Raw genomic sequence first — 19,988 nt, forward strand, 5'->3', positions numbered from 1 at the left:
CAAGCAGATAACGACAACAAGATGTCACTCTTTCCCTCTGGAGTGGATAGAAAATGGGAGTGTACCAAATGTGCCAGACAAAATAAATCCTGCACACTATTTCAGAGTAAATTGTATTTTGTATTTGGTGACATATATTATGTGTAATGGTATGGAATAAAAAAAATATACATTTGAATCAGAATGAAATAAGCTGCAGGATGATCAAACAGGGTGCATATTATATTTATATTCGTGCATTCTAATTCCTAAATACACTGCAGGGTAGTTGGAAAAAGGGAGGACCACAGTATGATCAAACAGGGTGCATATTATATTTACATTCATGCATTCTAATTCCTAAATACACTGCAGGGTAGTTGGAAAAAGGGAGGACCACACTTAAAATAAGTTATAATGTTTTTTTTTAGAAGTACAGTGCTTGGAATTTGACAGATGGTGACTGTAAACAATGAAATTTAGACAGCCATGGATTTAAACCTAACCAATTTGGCAAAAGAACATTGAATGAGCCAATGATTTTACTTTGAAACACATGTTTTCAGAGGTTGCACTATGACTTTGCAGACAGTGGGCGGCACTATTAGACCATGCAACGCGAGAAGACATGGGGAGCGTCATTATCCGTTGTGGATTCCCCCTCAGTCAGCTCAGACAAACGAGCAGAAAGCACACAAAGCAGCGAGCGATCGTCCTCCAAAATGACCATTCCATTGACCATTTATTTGAGATTTTTGAGAAAACTTTGAAAATCTACAAGCTGTATTGATCTGGAGACGGAAGTGATCAAATCTGGCTGAACAATGGCAAGATTGGACACAAGAGCAAAATGGCTGTCGAGGTGGATTTCTTTTTGTTGGCCGCTGCTGATTGTCCTCCACCCACCGGCCATCTCCGCTCAAATAAGGTACACCGTCGCGGAGGAGCTCAAAGCCGGCTCGGCGGTGGGGAACGTGGCCAAGGACCTGGGACTGGACGTCGGCAGGCTGCCGGAGAGAAATCTGCGCGTGGTGTCGGGAACAAAGCGGGAGCGCTTCGAGGTAAATCAGAGGGACGGGCTCCTTTCCGTCCTCGAGAGACTGGACCGAGAAGAGCTGTGCGGCCAAAGCGTGCCTTGCAATATTCATCTGAAAGTGGTCGTGGAGAACCCTCTGGAGATGCATCAAATTCTTATCGAAGTACTGGACGTGAACGATAATTCACCCAGATTTATGGAGGACAACTGCACGCTCGAAATGCTGGAATCGGCCGTGGCAGGGTCCAAATTCCAAGTGGAGGGAGCCCAAGACCTGGACGTCGGCTCCAACTCGGTGCAGACATACCGGCTCAACCCGAACTCGTTTTTTCATCTCCAAACAGAAGAGCTGGGTGAAGACGGCAAAGTGCCTTTCCTTGTTTTGCAGCGGCCTCTAGACAGAGAAACCACGGCGCGACATCACTTGATGCTGACGGCAGTAGACGGAGGTAAACCACCCAAAACGGGTACTCTGAACATCACGGTTATCATATCTGATATTAATGATAACGCACCAGTATGCGAACGTCAAAAATACTCCATTACGGTGAAAGAGAATGCACCTACCGGGACGCATCTCCTGACAGTAAAAGCGTCAGACTCTGACGAGGGTTTGAATGGCGAGGTGGAATATTCCCTGAGGAACAAGCCGAGGGGACAGCACGGCGTGCCCTTTGAGATCGACAAAAGAACCGGCGAGCTGACGGTCAAAGGTCATTTGGACTTTGAAGAGGGACAAGCCTACGAGATCAAAGTGGTGGCGGCGGACAAAGGCGCCGTGTCGCTGTCCACGCAGTGCAACGTGGCGGTCCGCGTGGAGGACGTCAACGACAACCGGCCCAAAATAGAGATCACGTCCTTGTCCAGCCGCATCGCCGAAGACGCCCCCCTGGGAACGGCGGTGGCCCTGGTGGGGGTCCAGGACGCCGACTCGGGACTCAACGGTCGGGTGGTCTGCGGCCTGCCCGACGGTTTGCCCTTCGCGCTCAAGGCGTCCCCGGACGGCCAATCCTACGCTCTGGTCACCAACGAGCGCTTGGACAAAGAGAGGGAGGATGGCTACGATATCGCCATCACGGCAAATGATTTAGGAACGCCTCCGATGATCTCTACCAAAGTTGTGCACGTGGACGTATTGGACGTGAACGACAACAGGCCTTCTTTTGCTCAAAGCCCCTACGCCTTTTACGTGCAGGAAAACAACAAAGCGGGAGAGCCCTTGTTTTCTGTGAGTGCTGCGGATGCCGACCGGGATGAGAATGCCCGAGTCGCTTACACGCTGGAAAGGAAAAGCCACAGCGTGACGTCATTTTTGAATATCAATGAGGTCACTGGAGTCATTTCAGCATTAAAAAGTTTTGACTTTGAGACCGTCAAAAGTTTCAATTTCCAAGTGGTGGCCACGGATGGTGGAAGTCCTCAACTGAGCAGCAATGTGACGGTCAATGTCTTCATTCTGGATCAGAACGACAACGCACCCGTCATCCTGCATCCCGTCAGCTCCAACGGTTCTGCGGAAGGTGTGGAGGAGATTCCCCGCAACTTAAAGTCTGGAGACCTGGTGACCAAAGTCAGAGCCTACGATGCCGACATAGGCTACAATGGATGGCTGCTATTCTCCTTTGGCCAAGTCACGGACCACAGTCTGTTTACGCTGGACCGTTACACAGGCCAGATCAGGACACTCCGCTCCTTGACGGAGAAGGACGAGGCCGAGCATCGGCTGCTCGTGGTGGTCAAAGACAACGGCAACGTCTCGCTCTCGGCCACGGCCACAGTGACCGTCAAACTGGTGGAGCCCAAAGAGGCCTTTGCGGCCTCCGACATCAAAAGTTCGGCCAAATTGGACCCGGAGGAGGACAGTATGACATTCTACCTGATGATCACCTTGGGCTCCGTCTCGCTGCTCTTTGTCATCAGCATCATCGTGCTGATCGCCATGCAGTGCTCCAAGTCCACCGAATACACATCCAAATACCTCCAGGAGGCCAACTATGACGGGACGTTGTGCCACAGCATCCAGTACCGATCGGGGGAAAAACGCTACATGCTGGTGGGACCCAGGATGAGCATCGGTTCCACTATCGTTCCCGGTAGCCAAGCCAACACTCTTGTACTCCCTGATAGAAGGCAAACTTCTGGCGAGGTAAGAATTATCATTATTCTTTTTTATAGTCAAAGTTCACAGCTATTTATTGTGATGCTATTAATATGATGTGAATAATTTCATAGTTTTCTAAGATAAGTATTTTCTTATAGTTAAGGAGACCGTATTGCTTCCACGTCTGCTGCTTTTATAGAAGGTTCCCAATTGTTTCTTCTTTTGGCTCTTTGCTGCTATGTTGCTTATTTTTATGGTTCATATTGAGGAGACGTTTTCAAGCTTTCAGAATGGTATATGGCAACGTCCCTATTTCTTTGCATGCTGGGACTGGAAGTATATCTAGAGTAAGTGTGTTATAGGGTTGTGATCGGTGGACTTTAATGAGGTCCTTTTGTCATCGTAGGATTACAAAATGTAGTTACTTCTTCAAACAAGAATCCATGGAATGAGTGATATGAGAACAAATTGCTCTTAACATAAAAATAACCATTGAATGGTTTTCATGTCAATCAGATTATATTTCTCCAATCAATTGTGTCATTTAGGCAAGGCAAATTTATTTGCACAAAAGATACAAAAACGTCACATGAAATGAATTATTGACACAAATTCATAATAGCAACATTTTAATGTAATTTTACAATGTATGAAGATAATCTAAGGCAAAATAAGCACAATAAACACTACATGAACATCACTCTTGCAGCACTATTCAGTGGATTAGGAGTCAAATTGCTATTCTTTCAGCACCAAGCGAGTGAAAACCACAAGGGGGCAATGTCCTTCCAGTAATCCGTGATGAAGAAGAGGCGGTTCTGCCCCTTCTACGACTGTTTTGTCCAAGTCATCAGAGGAGACAAAGACGGCTGCACCAGTCCTTTCGTTTCTCCATAGCTTCATGTTACAGGATGAATTGAAAATAAACATTGGATCACTTTGGAAACTTCAACCTTGAGTGAAATTTGGATTGGAATTCCCAGCTGGAAGGATGGCAGCCGGAGGACAAAGGAGAGGATTCTTCTTCTGCATCATGTGGATTTGTTGGGAGCAGGTTGCCGCACAGATCAAATATTCCATCGCCGAGGAAGTCAAAGGAGGAACGCCGCTGGGGAACGTGGCCAGAGATTTAGGACTGGACGTCGGCACCTTGGCGGAGAGACGTTTTCGTATTGTTTCGGGCTCCGAGGGGGCTCATTTTGAGGTAAATGCCAACAATGGCGTCCTCTTTCTACGTCAACCCATCAACCGAGAGGCACTTTGTGAGAGCGTCACGCCGTGTTTAGTTAACCTGAAGTTGGTGGCTGAAAACCCCATGGAAATACATCATGTCAGCGTAGAAATTACAGATATTAATGACAATTCACCCACTTTCCAAGAAAAAGAAAAGGTTTTAGAAATATCCGAGTCTACTCTTCCTGGGAGACGCTTTCAGTTGCCAAATGCCCACGACCCAGATGTTCTCACTAATACGGTGCGTTTATACAAATTAAATACAAATGAATATTTTACTGTACACATGAAGGAAATAGGGGAAGACAAGGTGCCACTTTTAGTTTTACAAAAATCTCTGGACAGAGAAAAACATGCTGAGCACAATTTGGTTCTGACGGCGGTCGATGGTGGAAATCCACCAAGAAGCGGATCTCTTAACATCACCGTTGTGGTTTTGGATTCCAATGATAATCCTCCCTCCTTTACACAAGAGGTTTATTCTGTAACTCTGTCAGAAAATGTCAAAGCGGGGACACGTGCCATTCAGGTGGAAGCCAGCGATTTGGATGACGGATTAAACAAAGAAATTGAATATTACTTTGATGGCCAACTTGAAACTAAAGTAGATGAAATGTTTAGTCTGGATAAAAACACAGGTGAAATAACAGTGAAGGGCCAACTTGATTTTGAGAAGGCTGATGTCTACAAATTGGATGTCCATGCTACGGATAAAGGACATCATCCTATGAGCACCTATTGCAGGGTGATCATCAAAATTCTTGATGAAAATGACAACCGACCCGAAATAGATGTGACTTCTCTGTCCAAAACCATAGCAGAAGATTCCAAACTAGGAACTGTCATTTCCCTCATAAGCATAACGGACAAAGATGTGGGATTAAATGGCAAAATCGTAAGTCGTCTTTCGGAAAATGTGCCTTTTGAATTAAAACCTTCTTATCAAGATAACATGTACTCACTGGTACTGAAAGAGAGACTGGATCGAGAATTGATTTCGGACTATGACATCACCATCACAGCGACGGACTGTGGCCAACCGCCTCTCTCTGCCTTCAAAAATATTCATATTGATGTTTCAGATGTGAATGACAATATTCCCACATTTTCACACAACCCAATGCAACTCTATTTGTTGGAAAACAATGTGCCGGGCAATTCTATTTTTTCAGTCACCGCCTTTGATAAGGACTTGAACGAAAATGCAGCTCTGACATACCACATTAGCAGAGAAGGAGGAAACCAAGTCAAAATGTCAACCTTTTTAAACATCAACCCTGAGACTGGTGACATTACAGCGCTCAAAAGTTTTGACTTTGAGACGCTGAAAAGTTTCAATTTCCAAGTGGTGGCCACAGATGGTGGAAGCCCTCCACTGAGCAGTAACGTCACAGTCAAGGTCTTCATTTTGGATCAGAACGACAATGCTCCCGTCATCTTGCATCCCGTGAGCTCCAACGGATCTGCCGAAGGTGTGGAGGAAATTCCACGCAACTTAAAGTCTGGAGACTTGGTGACCAAAGTCAGAGCCTACGATGCCGACATCGGCTACAATGGCTGGCTGCTCTTCTCATTCGGCCAAGTGACGGACCACAGTCTGTTTACTTTGGACCGCTACACGGGACAGATCAGGACTCTTCGATCCTTGACGGAGAAGGACGAGGCCGAGCATCGCCTGATGGTGGTGGTCAAAGACAACGGCAATGTCTCTCTCTCTGCAACGGCCACAGTGACGGTCAAACTTGTGGAGCCCAAAGAAGCCTTTGCGGCTTCCGACGTCAAGAGTTCGGCCAAATTGGACCCTGAGGAGGACAGTATGACATTCTACCTGATGATCACCTTGGGCTCGGTCTCGCTGCTCTTTGTCATCAGCATCATTGTCCTGATCGCCATGCAGTGCTCCAAGTCCACCGAGTACACGTCCAAATACCTCCAGGAGGCCAACTATGACGGGACGTTGTGCCACAGCATCCAGTACCGATCGGGGGAAAAACGCTACATGCTGGTCGGACCCCGGATGAGCATCGGTTCTACTATTGTCCCCGGAAGCCAAGCCAACACTCTAGTGCTCCCCGACAGGAGGCACACTTCTGGCGAGGTAAGGCCACATTTTGTGTATGCGCTTGTGACCAAGTATACTAAGAACAAGACAATTTGTTTTTGAAATCCCACTACTCGAGTAAAAAAAAAAGCATTACTACTTTGGTATTTGGTATTGAATGTTTGTTATCTTGAAGTCATTTAATTAAGAGCTGCATTTTATTGGTTTGACTGAGCTACATATTATAGACAAAGCAGTACCACAAGCAACACTCTTTTACATAAACTGGCAAAAATAACAATAACAGTTAAACGGTAACTATTTTTACAGGCAGGAAAATGAATAAATGTTCATGAGAGTGTCTGCATTGAATGTCCACATTGATGTGTTTTGTGACTGAACTTCCAAGTCCAGTTCATGCTTGAACCAAGTGTTCGCTGTGATACACAGTACCTCTGTCCGTGGTCCTGAACAATAGATAAGCAAGGGCTTTTGACTTTATGGAAGTTAAACTAGGGGTTCAATGTCAATATTTAATTATTTATACATGCAATGAGTGACTCAATGACTTTGATATACATCTAATCAAATATTGACAAACATATTCATATCTATTAAGTGAACTTTGTTGCACAAACTCCAAAACATTGTAAATATCTTTCCAGGGACCATAACAACATGGCAGAAACACAAGACGATATATATCTCGTTCTAGTCATCTTGTCCATCCGCGAAAAGACATTAAAGCCACTAGATGGCATTGTCCTCCCGGTAAACGGTGAGGAGCATTAGGCGGTCCTGCCCCATCTCAAATCGTTTTTGTTCAAGGCAGCAGATGAGTAGGTGCCGTCAACAGGGACGAATATCGCCGCCCGTTCTATGCTGGGACACCTTTTATTACGGCCTGTGTTCATGTCAAATACTTGGGACGCTTTGGAGATTTCATCCCTCGGTGGAATTTGGATTTTAATGCTGTAATTTGTACTGGAAGGATGGGAGCAGGAGGACAAAGGAGAGGACTCTTTTTCTGCATCATGTGGATTTGTTGGGAGCAGGTTGCCGCACAGATGAAATATTCCATCGCCGAGGAGGTCAAAGCGGGAACACCGGTGGGGAATGTGGCCAGGGATTTAGGACTGGATGTCGGCACCTTGGCGGAGAGACGTTTTCGTATCGTTTCGGGCTCCGAGGGGGCTCACTTTGCGGTAAATGCCAACAATGGCGTCCTCTTTCTACGTCAACCCATCAACCGAGAGGCACTTTGTGAGAGCGTCACACTGTGTTTAGTTAATCTGAAGTTAGTGGCAGAGAATCCTATGGAAATACATCATGTCAGCGTGGAAATTACAGATATTAATGACAATTCACCCACTTTCCAAGAAAAAGAAAAGGTTTTAGAAATATCCGAGTCGACTCTGCCTGGGAGACGCTTTCAGTTGCCAAGTGCACAAGATCCAGACGTCGGCGTAAACACAGTGCGCGCTTACAAATTAAATTCCAACGAGTACTTTAGTATCCAAATCCGAGAACGGGGTGATGATAAGATACCCTTTTTGATTTTACAAAAGCCTCTGGATAGAGAAAAGGATGCTGAGCACAGGCTTGTTCTGACTGCAGTCGATGGTGGAAGTCCACCAAGATCTGGTAGTATAAATGTTACAATAATCGTTCTTGACTCAAACGATAACCATCCAATATTTACACAAGAAGTATATTCTGTTAGTTTATCCGAAAATGTGAAGTTGGGAACAATAGTAATCAGGGTAGAAACAAGTGACTTAGATGAAGGATCAAACGGTGAAGTGGAATATGATTTTGGAGGAGAACTTGACTCTGCCATCTATGAAATGTTTAGTTTGGATAAAAAAACTGGAGAGGTAAAAGTAAAGGGAGAGATTGACTTTGAGAAAGCTGATGTTTACAAGTTAGACATACAAGCAACAGACAAAGGACATCCTCCCATGAGCACCGATTGCAGGGTGACGATCAAGATAGTTGATGAAAATGATAACCGACCCGAAATAGACGTGACTTCTCTGTCCAAAACCATAGCGGAAGATTCCAAACTAGGAACTGTCATTTCCCTCATAAGTATTACGGACAAAGATGTGGGATTAAATGGCAAAATCGTAAGTCGTCTTTCGGAAAATGTGCCTTTTGAATTAAAACCTTCCTATCAAGATAACATGTACTCACTGGTACTAAAAGAGAGACTGGATCGAGAATTGATTTCGGACTATGACATCACCATCACAGCGACCGACTGTGGCCAACCGCCTCTCTCTACCTCCAAAAATATTCATATTGTTGTTTCAGATGTGAATGATAACATTCCCACGTTTTCGCACAACCCACTGCAACTCTATTTGTTGGAAAATAACGTGCCAGGAAACTCCATCTTTTCGGTCACGGCTCTTGATAAGGACTTGAACGAAAATGCAGCTCTGACATACCACATTAGCAGAGAAGGAGGAAACCAAGTCAAAATGTCAACCTTTTTAAACATCAACCCTGACACTGGTGACATTACTGCACTGAAAAGTTTTGACTTTGAGATGCTAAAGAGTTTCAATTTCCAAGTGGTGGCCACAGATGGTGGAAGTCCTCCGCTGAGCAGTAACGTCACAGTCAATGTCTTCATTCTGGATCAGAACGACAATGCTCCCGTCATCTTGCATCCCCTTAGCTCCAACGGATCTGCCGAAGGTGTGGAGGAGATTCCCCGCAACTTAAAGACTGGAGACCTGGTGACCAAAGTCAGAGCCTACGACGCCGACATCGGCTACAATGGCTGGTTGCTCTTCTCATTCGGCCAAGTCACGGACCACAGTTTGTTTACTCTGGATCGCTACACGGGCCAGATCAGGACGCTTCGATCTTTGACGGAGAAGGACGAGGCGGAGCATCGCCTGCTCGTCGTAGTCAAAGACAACGGCAACGTCTCTCTCTCGGCCACGGCCACAGTGACGGTCAAACTGGTGGAGCCCAAAGAAGCCTTTGCGGCCTCCGACGTCAAGAGTTCCACCAACGCGGACCCGGAGGAGGACAGCATGACATTCTACTTGATGATCACCTTGGGTTCGGTCTCACTGCTCTTTGTCATCAGCATCATCGTGCTGATCGCCATGCAGTGCTCCAAGTCCACGGAGTACACGTCCAAGTACCTCCAGGAGGCCAACTACGACGGGACGCTGTGTCACAGCATCCAGTACCGATCGGGGGAAAAGCGCTACATGCTGGTGGGACCCCGGATGAGCATCGGTTCCACTATCGTTCCCGGAAGCCAAGCTAACACGTTGGTACTCCCTGATAGAAGGCAAGCTTCTGGTGAGGTAAGGCCACATTTTGTGTATGCGCTTGTGACTAAGTATACTAAGGACGAGACGATTTGTTTTTGAAATCCCACTACTCGAGTAAAAAAAAAAGCATTACTACTTTGGTATGTGGTATTGAATGTTTGTTATCTTGAAGTCATTTAATTAGGAGCTGCATATTATTGGTTTGACTGAGCTACATATTACAGACAGGGCAGTACCACAAGCAACACTCTTATACATAAACTAGCTAAAATACAATAACTGTTAAATGGTAACTATTTTTACAGGCACGAAAATGAACAAATGTTTGTGAGAGTTTCTGCAGATGAATGTCCACATTGATGTGTTTTGTGAGTGACCTTCCAAGTCCAGTTCATTCTTGAACCAAGTGCTCGCTGTGATACACAGTGCCTCTGTCCGTGGTCCTGAACAATAGATAAGCAAGGGCTTTTGACTTTATGGAAGTTAAACTAGGGGTTCAATGTCAATATTTAATTATTTATACATGCAATGAGTGACTCAATGACTTTGATATACATCTAATCAAATATTGACAAACATATTCATATCTATTAAGTGAACTTTGATGCACAAACTCCAAAACATTGTAAATATCTTTCCAGGGACCATAACAACATGGCAGAAACATAAGACCATAGATATCTCCTTCTAGTCATCTTGTCCATCCGCAGAAAGACATTAGAGCCACTAGATGGCATTGTCCTCCCGGTAAACGGTGAGGAGCATTAGGCGGTCCTGCCCCATCTCAAATCGTTTTTGTTCAAGGCAGCAGATGAGTAGGTGCCGTCAACAGGGACGAATATCGCCGCCCGTTCTATGCTGGGACACCTTTTATTACGGCCTGTGTTCATGTCAAATACTTGGGACGCTTTGGAGATTTCATCCCTCGGTGGAATTTGGATTTTAATGCTGTAATGTGTACTGGAAGGATGGGAGCAGGAGGACAAAGGAGAGGACTCTTTTTCTGCATCATGTGGATTTGTTGGGAGCAGGTTGCCGCACAGATGAAATATTCCATCGCCGAGGAGGTCAAAGCGGGAACGCCGCTGGGGAACGTGGCCCGGGATTTAGGACTGGACGTCGGCACCTTGGCGGAGAGACGTTTTCGTATCGTTTCGGGCTCCGAGGGGGCTCACTTTGCGGTAAATGCCAACAATGGCGTCCTCTTTCTACGTCAACCCATAAACCGAGAGGCACTTTGTGAGAGCGTCACGCCGTGTTTAGTTAATCTGAAGTTAGTGGCAGAGAATCCTATGGAAATACATCATGCCAGTGTTGAAATAACAGATATTAATGATAACTCGCCTACATTTCAGGAGGCAGAGAAGGTTTTAGAAATAGCTGAATCTTTGCCTGCTGGAAAACGCTTCCAATTGCCAAGTGCGCAAGATCCAGACGTCGGCGTCAACACGGTGCGCGCTTACAAGTTAAATTCCAATGAGTACTTTAGTATCCAAATCCGAGAACGAGGAGATGATAAGATACCCTTTTTGATTTTACAAAAGCCTCTGGATAGAGAAAAGGACGCCGAGCACAGGCTTGTTCTGACTGCAGTCGATGGTGGAAGTCCATCAAGATCTGGAAGTCTAAATGTTACAATAATCGTTCTTGACTCAAACGATAACCATCCACAATTTACACAAGAAGTATATTCCGTTAGTTTACCCGAAAATGTCAAAATGGGAGCAAGAGTGATCAGGGTAGAAGCAAGTGACTTGGATGAAGGACTAAATGGAGAAGTGGAATATCATTTTGGAGGAGAACTTGACTCTGACATCTATGAAATGTTTAATTTGGATAAAAACACGGGTGAAATAACCGTCAAGGGCCAACTTGACTTTGAGAAGACTGATGTCTACAAATTAGACATCCAAGCCATGGACAAAGGACATCTTCCGATTAGCAATGATTGCAGAGTGATCATCAAAATTCTTGATGAAAATGACAACCGACCTGAAATAGATGTGACTTCTCTGTCCAAAACCATAGCGGAAGATTCCAAACTAGGTACTGTCATTTCCCTCATAAGTATTACGGACAAAGATGTGGGGTTAAATGGCAAAATCGTAAGTCGTCTTTCGGAAAATGTGCCCTTTGAATTGAAACCTTCCTATCAAGATAACATGTACTCACTGGTACTGAAAGAGAAACTGGATCGAGAATTGATTTCAGACTATGACATCACTATCACAGCTACCGACTGTGGCCAACCGCCTCTCTCTACCTCCAAAAATATTCATATTGTTGTTTCAGATGTAAATGATAATATTCCCACATTTTCACACAGCCCACTGCAACTCTATTTGTTGGAAAATAACGTGCCAGGCAACTCCATCTTTTCGGTCACGGCTTTTGATAAGGATTTGAACGAAAATGCAGCTCTGACATACCACATTAGCAGAGAAGGAGGAAACCAAGTCAAAATGTCAACCTTTTTAAACATCAACCCTGAGACTGGTGACATTACAGCGCTCAAAAGTTTTGACTTTGAGACACTGAAAAGTTTCCATTTCCAAGTGGCGGCCACAGATGGTGGAAGTCCTCCACTGAGTAGCAATGTGACAGTCAAGGTCTTCATTCTGGATCAGAACGACAACGCTCCCGTAATATTACATCCCATCAGCTCCAACGGTTCTGCCGAGGGTTTGGAGGAGATTCCTCGCAACTTAAAGTCTGGAGACTTGGTGACCAAAGTCAGAGCCTACGATGCCGACATAGGATACAATGGCTGGCTGCTCTTCTCCTTTGGCCAAGTGACGGACCACAGTCTGTTTACGCTGGACCGCTACACGGGTCAAATCAGGACACTCCGATCATTGACAGAGAAGGACGAAGCCGAGCATCGGCTACTCGTGGTGGTCAAAGACAACGGCAACGTCTCGCTCTCGGCCACAGCCACAGTGACGGTCAAACTGGTGGAGCCCAAAGAAGCCTTTGCGGCCTCAGACGTCAAAAGTTCGACCAAAGCGGACCCTGAGGAGGACAGTATGACATTCTACCTGATGATCACCTTGGGCTCGGTCTCGCTGCTCTTTGTCATCAGCATCATTGTCCTGATCGCCATGCAGTGCTCCAAGTCCACCGAGTACACGTCCAAGTACCTCCAGGAGGCCAACTATGACGGTACCCTGTGCCACAGCATCCAGTACCGATCGGGGGAAAAACGCTACATGCTGGTGGGACCCAGGATGAGTATCGGTTCCACTATCGTCCCCGGAAGTCAAGCCAACACACTGGTGCTTCCTGACAGGAGGCACACTTCTGTTGAGGTAAGAAATGTTTCTTTTGCACTATAGTGACAATTTAGAAGGCTATGATATAGTAAGGGGAATACTTTATCTTCTGCTTGTGTGTGGCATTGATGGCATCTTAACATTATTCGACTTTTATGTTGACTTTATATTGGGTTTATGAACATGTTGATTCATTTTCATGCTTTGTGCGTATGGACCCTTGGGACATCTCAAGGGTTTCTTTCTGTATTACGGTGCCTAATTAAGTCATCATTGGCGGTGATGTCAAATCGTAAAATCGGACGTGCTGTCGTCGGAGAGCATCTTTGTTTTTAAAACATCCCCATGTTGTCGTTTTATGATGATTTAGCACGTTCTGTTGGGAGCCCGTTGGTCCTCTAGGTGTCAGTGTTACATTAGAAATCGCGAGCATGGCTTCCCTGCTTTGCAGGTCTTTGTTTGAGCCTGACTAGACCTCGGGCGAGCAACATTCAGGCTGGAGCTCGTCACGTCGCTGCGTTTTGCTGGAGCAGCATTTCGAGTAAAATGTCTCGGATTTAAAAGGATCCTTGCGTGGATTTTGTCTACTTGCTGTCAAGAGATGGCGGGGCGTGGTCATCTTCATTTGCTTCTGCTTCTGCTGCTGGCAGAAGCATCACGGGCAGAAATCCGCTACAGCATCCCCGAGGAGGTGAAAGCCGGGACGGTGGTGGGAAATATTGCCAAGGATCTGGGCTTGGACGTGGGCTCTCTGCCCGATCGGCGCTTCCGAGTGGTGTCCGAGTCCGAGGAGTCTTTGTTTGAGGTGAACCAGCACAACGGCCTGCTGTACGTGCACAAGAGGATAGACAGAGACGAGCGCTGTCGGGGCAGCGGCGCCTGCCTCTCCGAGCTGAAAATCATTGTGGAAAACCCTTTAGAAATCCACTACGTCGTGGTCGAAATCAGCGACGTCAACGACCACTCGCCAACTTTTATAGAGAAGGAGCAAACATTTGAAATCGCCGAGCAGACGCTGCCCGGTAAGCGCTTCCAGCTGCACGCCGCGCACGACCCCGACGCCGGGACCAACGGCATCCGAGCCTACGCTCTGACCTCCAATGAACATTTTGAGGTGGATCTCCGCCAAAGCGACGAGGATCAAATCCCTTTTCTGGTGCTCAAGAAATCCTTGGACCGGGAGCAGAAGGCCAAACACCGCCTACTCGTCACGGCGGTGGACGGGGGGCGACCGCCGAGATCGGCCACGCTCAACGTGACCGTCGTGGTCCTCGACAGCAACGACAATCGGCCCGTGTTTAGTCAAGATACTTATCAAATGACCATAGCGGAGAATATTCCCATGGGCACTTCCGTGTTTAAATTGAACGGCACGGACCCAGATGAAGGCCCCAATGGGGAAATTGAATACAGTTTGGCCAAGACATTGAAGAAAAACGTCTACAATGTTTTTCAAGTGGACAAATCCACCGGAGTCCTCCGAGTCATCGGGAAGGTGGACTATGAGGAAAATGATGTTTATAAGTTGGACATCGAGGCATCGGACAGAGGTACGCCCCCCCTAACAGGCGAGTGCAGAGTTATTATTAAGATAAGAGACGTAAACGATAATGTCCCCGAAATAGACGTGACCTCGCTGTCAAATACAGTGTCGGAAGACTCCAAGCTCGGGACGGTGATTTCCCTCATTAGTGTGAGGGATAAAGACTCGGGTCCAAATGGCAGAGTTGTTTGCACCATAATAAATGATGTCCCATTTGAATTGAAGCCGTCCTACAAAGAAAATGTGTTTTCAGTGGTGACTAAAGCACATTTGGACAGAGAGAAGGTGTCTGATTATGAAATGAGCATAAAAGCCAGCGACGGTGGCGAGCCCCCCTTGTCCACGGTCAAATCTCTCAAGATTCACATTGCGGACGTGAATGATAACAGACCGCGCTTTGAAAAGAACCCTCTTCAGTTTTATCTCACAGAGAACAATGTAGCTGGAAATTCCGTTTTCTTGGTGAGTGCAACTGATGAAGATTTAAATGAGAATGCGGCTATTTCATATAGCATTGTGAGAGAGGGACCATCCAATGATATCATGTCTTTTCTAAACATCAATTCTGAGAATGGACAAATATCAGCGCTCAAAAGTTTTGATTTTGAGACTGTGAAAAGTTTCCACTTCCAAGTGGTGGCCACGGATGGGGGAAGTCCTCCACTAAGCAGCAACGTGACAGTCAAGGTCTTCATTCTGGATCAGAACGACAACGCGCCAGTCATCTTGCATCCCGTCAGCTCCAACGGTTCTGCTGAGGGTTTGGAGGAGATACCTCGCAACTTAAAAGCTGGAGACTTGGTGACCAAAGTCAGGGCCTACGATGCCGACATAGGCTACAACGGCTGGTTGCTCTTCTCATTCGGCCAAGTGACGGACCACAGTCTATTTACGCTGGACCGCTACACGGGCCAGATTAGGACGCTCCGCTCTTTGACGGAGAAGGATGAGGCCGAGCATCGGCTACTCGTGGTGGTCAAAGACAATGGCAACGTCTCTCTCTCGGCCACGGCCACAGTGACGGTCAAACTGGTGGAGCCCAAAGAAGCTTTTGCGGCTTCTGACGTCAAAAGTTCGGCCAAAGTGGACCAGGAGGAGGACAGCATGACATTTTACCTGATGATCACCTTGGGCTCCGTCTCGCTGCTCTTTGTCATCAGCATCATCGTGCTGATCGCCATGCAGTGCTCCAAGTCCACGGAGTACACGTCCAAGTACCTCCAGGAGGCCAACTACGACGGGACGCTGTGCCACAGCATCCAATACCGATCGGGGGAAAAACGCTACATGCTGGTCGGACCCCGGATGAGTATCGGTTCTACTATCGTTCCTGGAAGCCAAGCTAACACATTGGTTCTACCTGATAGGCGGCAAACTTCTGGCGAGGTAAGCCATAAACTCTTTTTTCACTTGTTTAAGCCTCACATGAAAATAGAGTATAGTCAAAGAAAATGATTCATCTGTTGTATGACACAAGAAGGAAAGGCATACATTGGAAAAATAGTGGTGCTGTACGACCATTTATTTTTTTAATACTTTCTGATATTTTTTTGCAACCATATACATGTACCCATTTCTATACTGCTTGATTGTTGGCATTTCTTCTTAGCATTGGTGATACGTTCCTTATGATAATGGATGTCTTGTATGTAATACATGATACAGTATGGCCAAAAATCCCCCCCCCCACCCAAACATGATATTTAAAAGGAGATACCTCCAGTTCTAATGTAACTGTGCTTTTTTATGGTTCTGTATGGCCCACCCTGAAGTTAACCCAAAGCCAGTTGTGTGAAACCTGCTTAGGAGTCTTCAGGTTGTGGTGCTGTCTACGGTGCTGAAAACACGAGCAGAAGCATTCTGTCACACATTTCAGGGTGTAGCAGCTTCTCAATCTCTTGTTTTTACCCAACAGAACACATATATAGCACCTGTTTCCATATTGGAGAGTGTTCAAGCGATTGCTTTTACAATGATAACCACAATATAGTTTGATGGGCTCTCAAACGTATTCATTTTTGCAGTGCAAATACTGACTGGTATAGTAATGGTGAAAGGCCTCGTCCACTAGATGTCAGTGTTATAACGTAGATGGGTTTTCAGTCTATTTTCCCCCTCTTGTAAAAGCGTCAGTGTTGCACTACAAAGACGGCAGTCGCTCGAGTCCGGATGGGGAGCTTTCACAGCCCGAGCGAGTGCATTTCTCGGTAATGAACCCTTGGATTCCTTGACAAAAGCCCCGGACGAATTCAACAGTGGTCTCTTACATTGTGAGTCAAACGAGAATCAAGGAAGAAGACGGATAACCATGTTTTGGATCAAACCAGTGCGTTTGCTTCTCCTGCTTTGTTCCGGGGAGCTGGTTTGGGCTCAGCTGAAATATTCCACTCCCGAGGAGGGGAAGGTAGGCTCCGTCGTTGGCAATGTGGCCAAGGATTTGGGCCTGGACGTGGGCGCTTTGGCGAGCAGGGGCTTTCGCATCGTGTCCGGCGCACAGGACGCGCTGTTTGCGGTCGATCAGAACAATGGGCTTCTCTCCGTGCACCGACGCCTGGATCGCGAGCGGCTGTGCGACAGCAACGCCGTCTGTCTGCTGGATCTTAAAATCGTGGTGGAAAACCCCCTGGAGATCCACTACGTCTCCGTGGAAGTGACGGACGCCAACGACCACGCTCCGAGCTTCACGGAGAAGGGCAAGTTAATAGAAATTGCAGAAAATACGTTATCTGGTGCACGATTCCAATTACCAGGTGCAAGAGACCCCGATATCGGAATTAATTCAATCCAGCGTTATAAACTGAGCCAGAATAATCATTTCCAACTCGAAATTCGAGATAGAGATGATGACAAAATTCCATTTTTGGTGTTGCAAAAACAGCTCGACCGGGAAGAAAAAATTAACCATACCTTGATTTTGTCTGCCATTGATGGAGGGATACCTGCCAAATCAGCAAACCTTAATGTGACCATACGTGTTCTTGATATAAATGACAACAGACCGATTTTTTCCAAAGAGGGATATTCCGTTCAATTGCAAGAAAATGCTCCTTTGGGGACTTCCGTGATAAAAGTGCAGGCCACAGACCTGGACGAGGGAGCTAATGGTGAGGTGGAATATGAATTTGGAGGCGACATGAGTGCAAAAATTGTCAATCTTTTTAGTCTGGATAAAAAGCAGGGAGAAATCCGCGTTAAAGGCCCAATTGATTTTGAGACGAATGAGGTTTTCAAGTTGGACGTGCAGGCCTCGGACAAAGGCCAGCCTCCCATGACCACAGACTGCAGGGTCATCATAAAGATCGGAGACGTCAATGACAACAAACCCCACATTGAGGTGACCTCCATCGCCAGCACGGTGCCCGAAGATGCAAAGCCAGGAACCGTCATCGCGCTCATCAGCGTGACGGACGTCGATTCGGGCCAAAACGGCAAAGTCATCTGCGGCCTGACGGGAAACGTGCCACTCGAGTTGAAACCGTCCTTCAAGGAAAATATGTATTCCTTAGTGACCAAAGACGCGTTGGACCGAGAAAAAATATCCACTTATGACATTTCCATCACGGCCACGGACTGCGGCGAACCTCCGCTTTCCACGTTCCAAACTTTGAACATCCAGGTCAAAGACGTCAACGACAACATCCCAGAGTTCCCGCAAAATCCCTTCCACTTTTACCTGACGGAAAACAACGAAGCCGGCGCTTCTGTATTTTCCCTGAGTGCCTTTGACAAGGACTTGGGTGACAATGCAGCCATTTCTTATTATATCGTGAGACAAGGAGGCCATTCTGACATCACATCTTTCCTCAATATTAATTCGGAAAATGGACAAATATCAGCGCTCAAAAGTTTTGATTTTGAGACGCTGAAAAGTTTCCACTTCCAAGTGGTGGCCACGGATGGGGGAAGTCCTCCACTGAGCAGCAACGTGACGGTTAAGGTTTTCATTTTGGATCAGAACGACAACACTCCCATCATTTTACATCCCCTCAGCTCTAATGGTTCTGCCGAGGGTTTGGAGGAGATTCCCCGCAACTTAAAGTCTGGAGACCTGGTGACTAAAGTCAGGGCCTATGATGCCGACATTGGCTACAATGGCTGGTTGCTCTTCTCATTCGGCCAAGTGACGGACCACAGTCTGTTTACGCTGGACCGCTACACGGGCCAGATCAGGACTCTTCGCTCCTTGACGGAGAAGGACGAGGCCGAGCATCGCCTGCTGGTGGTGGTCAAAGACAATGGCAACGTCTCGCTCTCGGCCACGGCCACAGTGACCGTCAAACTGGTGGAGCCCAAAGAAGCTTTTGCGGCCTCCGACGTCAAAAGTTCGGCCAAATTGGACCCGGAGGAGGACAGTATGACGTTCTACCTGATGATCACCTTGGGCTCGGTCTCGCTGCTCTTTGTCATCAGCATCATTGTCCTGATCGCCATGCAGTGCTCCAAGTCCACCGAGTACACGTCCAAATACCTCCAGGAAGCCAACTACGACGGGACGCTCTGCCACAGCATCCAGTACCGATCGGGGGAAAAACGCTACATGCTGGTGGGACCCCGGATGAGCATCGGTTCTACTATCGTGCCCGGAAGCCAAGCCAACACTCTTGTTCTCCCTGACAGAAGACACACTGGGGAGGTAAGAGGGAAAGTTTAATGTGTTTCTGTCCCTGTTGTGTCTTGTACCTGCTATGGTGGGATATATCTTTTCCAAAAAGGTCTAAAATGTTGTGTTTGAAAAAAAGATTGCTGGCTTTTCGCATGCATGTTGTATGGAACATTCAGGGAGTTGATCTAGTGTAGGGGTCTAGTACTTGTTGATCTCAGTTTTATGCAAGAAATCTTCTATCTGGTTCCATATTTTGGATATCAGTCAGTCTTCTCGCAACACCTGCATTGTACTTTCACTCATTTTTTAATGTAATTTAGTAACTACAAGAGTGAACATGCAAAATACTTGCCAATATTAACAACCATTCACCATAACCCATGTATACTTGGACTCGTGTTACCGTTAACTTAACCTATACTTGACTCATTCATAATATTCACCCATTTTACAATGTTTTTTTTCCATGTGATATTATTCTAACCAATCAGGCTTACATTTAGCAGGACTGTTCCTTTCTAGACTTTGAAAAATCTTAGGTCCGTATATCTATCCAATAGTAAAAATGTTTCAGTGCATAGCTTAAAATACGTAAAGAAGACCTCGCCAGTCATACTGTGAATTAGGGCTTGGTGAAGACATGGTTTTTGTCTGTTGTTTGCCACAATTGAAGTTTTGGATGTTCAGGGAAAGCTTGGCCTTTTGACACACTGAGTGTTTTTGCAGCTCTTCTTTATAACTTGGGACCTGTGGTTCCTTTATGGAATGGAGAGTGTGAACAATTCTTCTTTTATTAAATCCAGTGATGTAAAATGCCAAATCAGTACTCGCTTGCTACCTCTTGGTGTCACTATGTCAGGTTCATTAATAATTACCTTCGT

At 46.3% G+C, this 19,988-nt stretch overlaps 2 protein-coding genes across 5 annotated transcripts in view; both read left to right on the forward strand.

The window, feature by feature from the left end:
• Positions 1-603: 603 nt before the first annotated feature.
• LOC144207605 (protocadherin beta-14-like) overlaps positions 604-19,988 on the forward strand; it is a 56,288-nt gene continuing 36,903 nt past the window's right edge. The window contains exon 1 of the mRNA XM_077733208.1: positions 604-3,161. Within this exon, the coding sequence (XP_077589334.1) occupies positions 804-3,161 (2,358 nt within the window). The 5' untranslated portion in view covers positions 604-803. The remainder of the gene's footprint in view (positions 3,162-19,988) is intronic.
• LOC144207602 (protocadherin alpha-C2-like) overlaps positions 7,224-19,988 on the forward strand; it is an 89,913-nt gene continuing 77,148 nt past the window's right edge. The window contains exon 1 of one of the 4 annotated variants that reach the window (XM_077733202.1): positions 7,224-9,722. In XM_077733202.1, coding sequence (XP_077589328.1) covers positions 7,383-9,722 — 2,340 coding nt within the window. In that variant the 5' untranslated portion in view covers positions 7,224-7,382. Of the gene's footprint in view, positions 9,723-10,605; positions 12,998-13,397; positions 15,891-16,639; positions 19,138-19,988 lie in introns of those variants that run through there. The other 3 variants (XM_077733200.1, XM_077733203.1, XM_077733206.1) reach the window with 3 other exon arrangements.

Source organism: Stigmatopora nigra, chromosome 14, assembly GCF_051989575.1.
Source record: "Stigmatopora nigra isolate UIUO_SnigA chromosome 14, RoL_Snig_1.1, whole genome shotgun sequence".
Lineage (NCBI taxonomy): Eukaryota > Metazoa > Chordata > Actinopteri > Syngnathiformes > Syngnathidae > Stigmatopora > Stigmatopora nigra.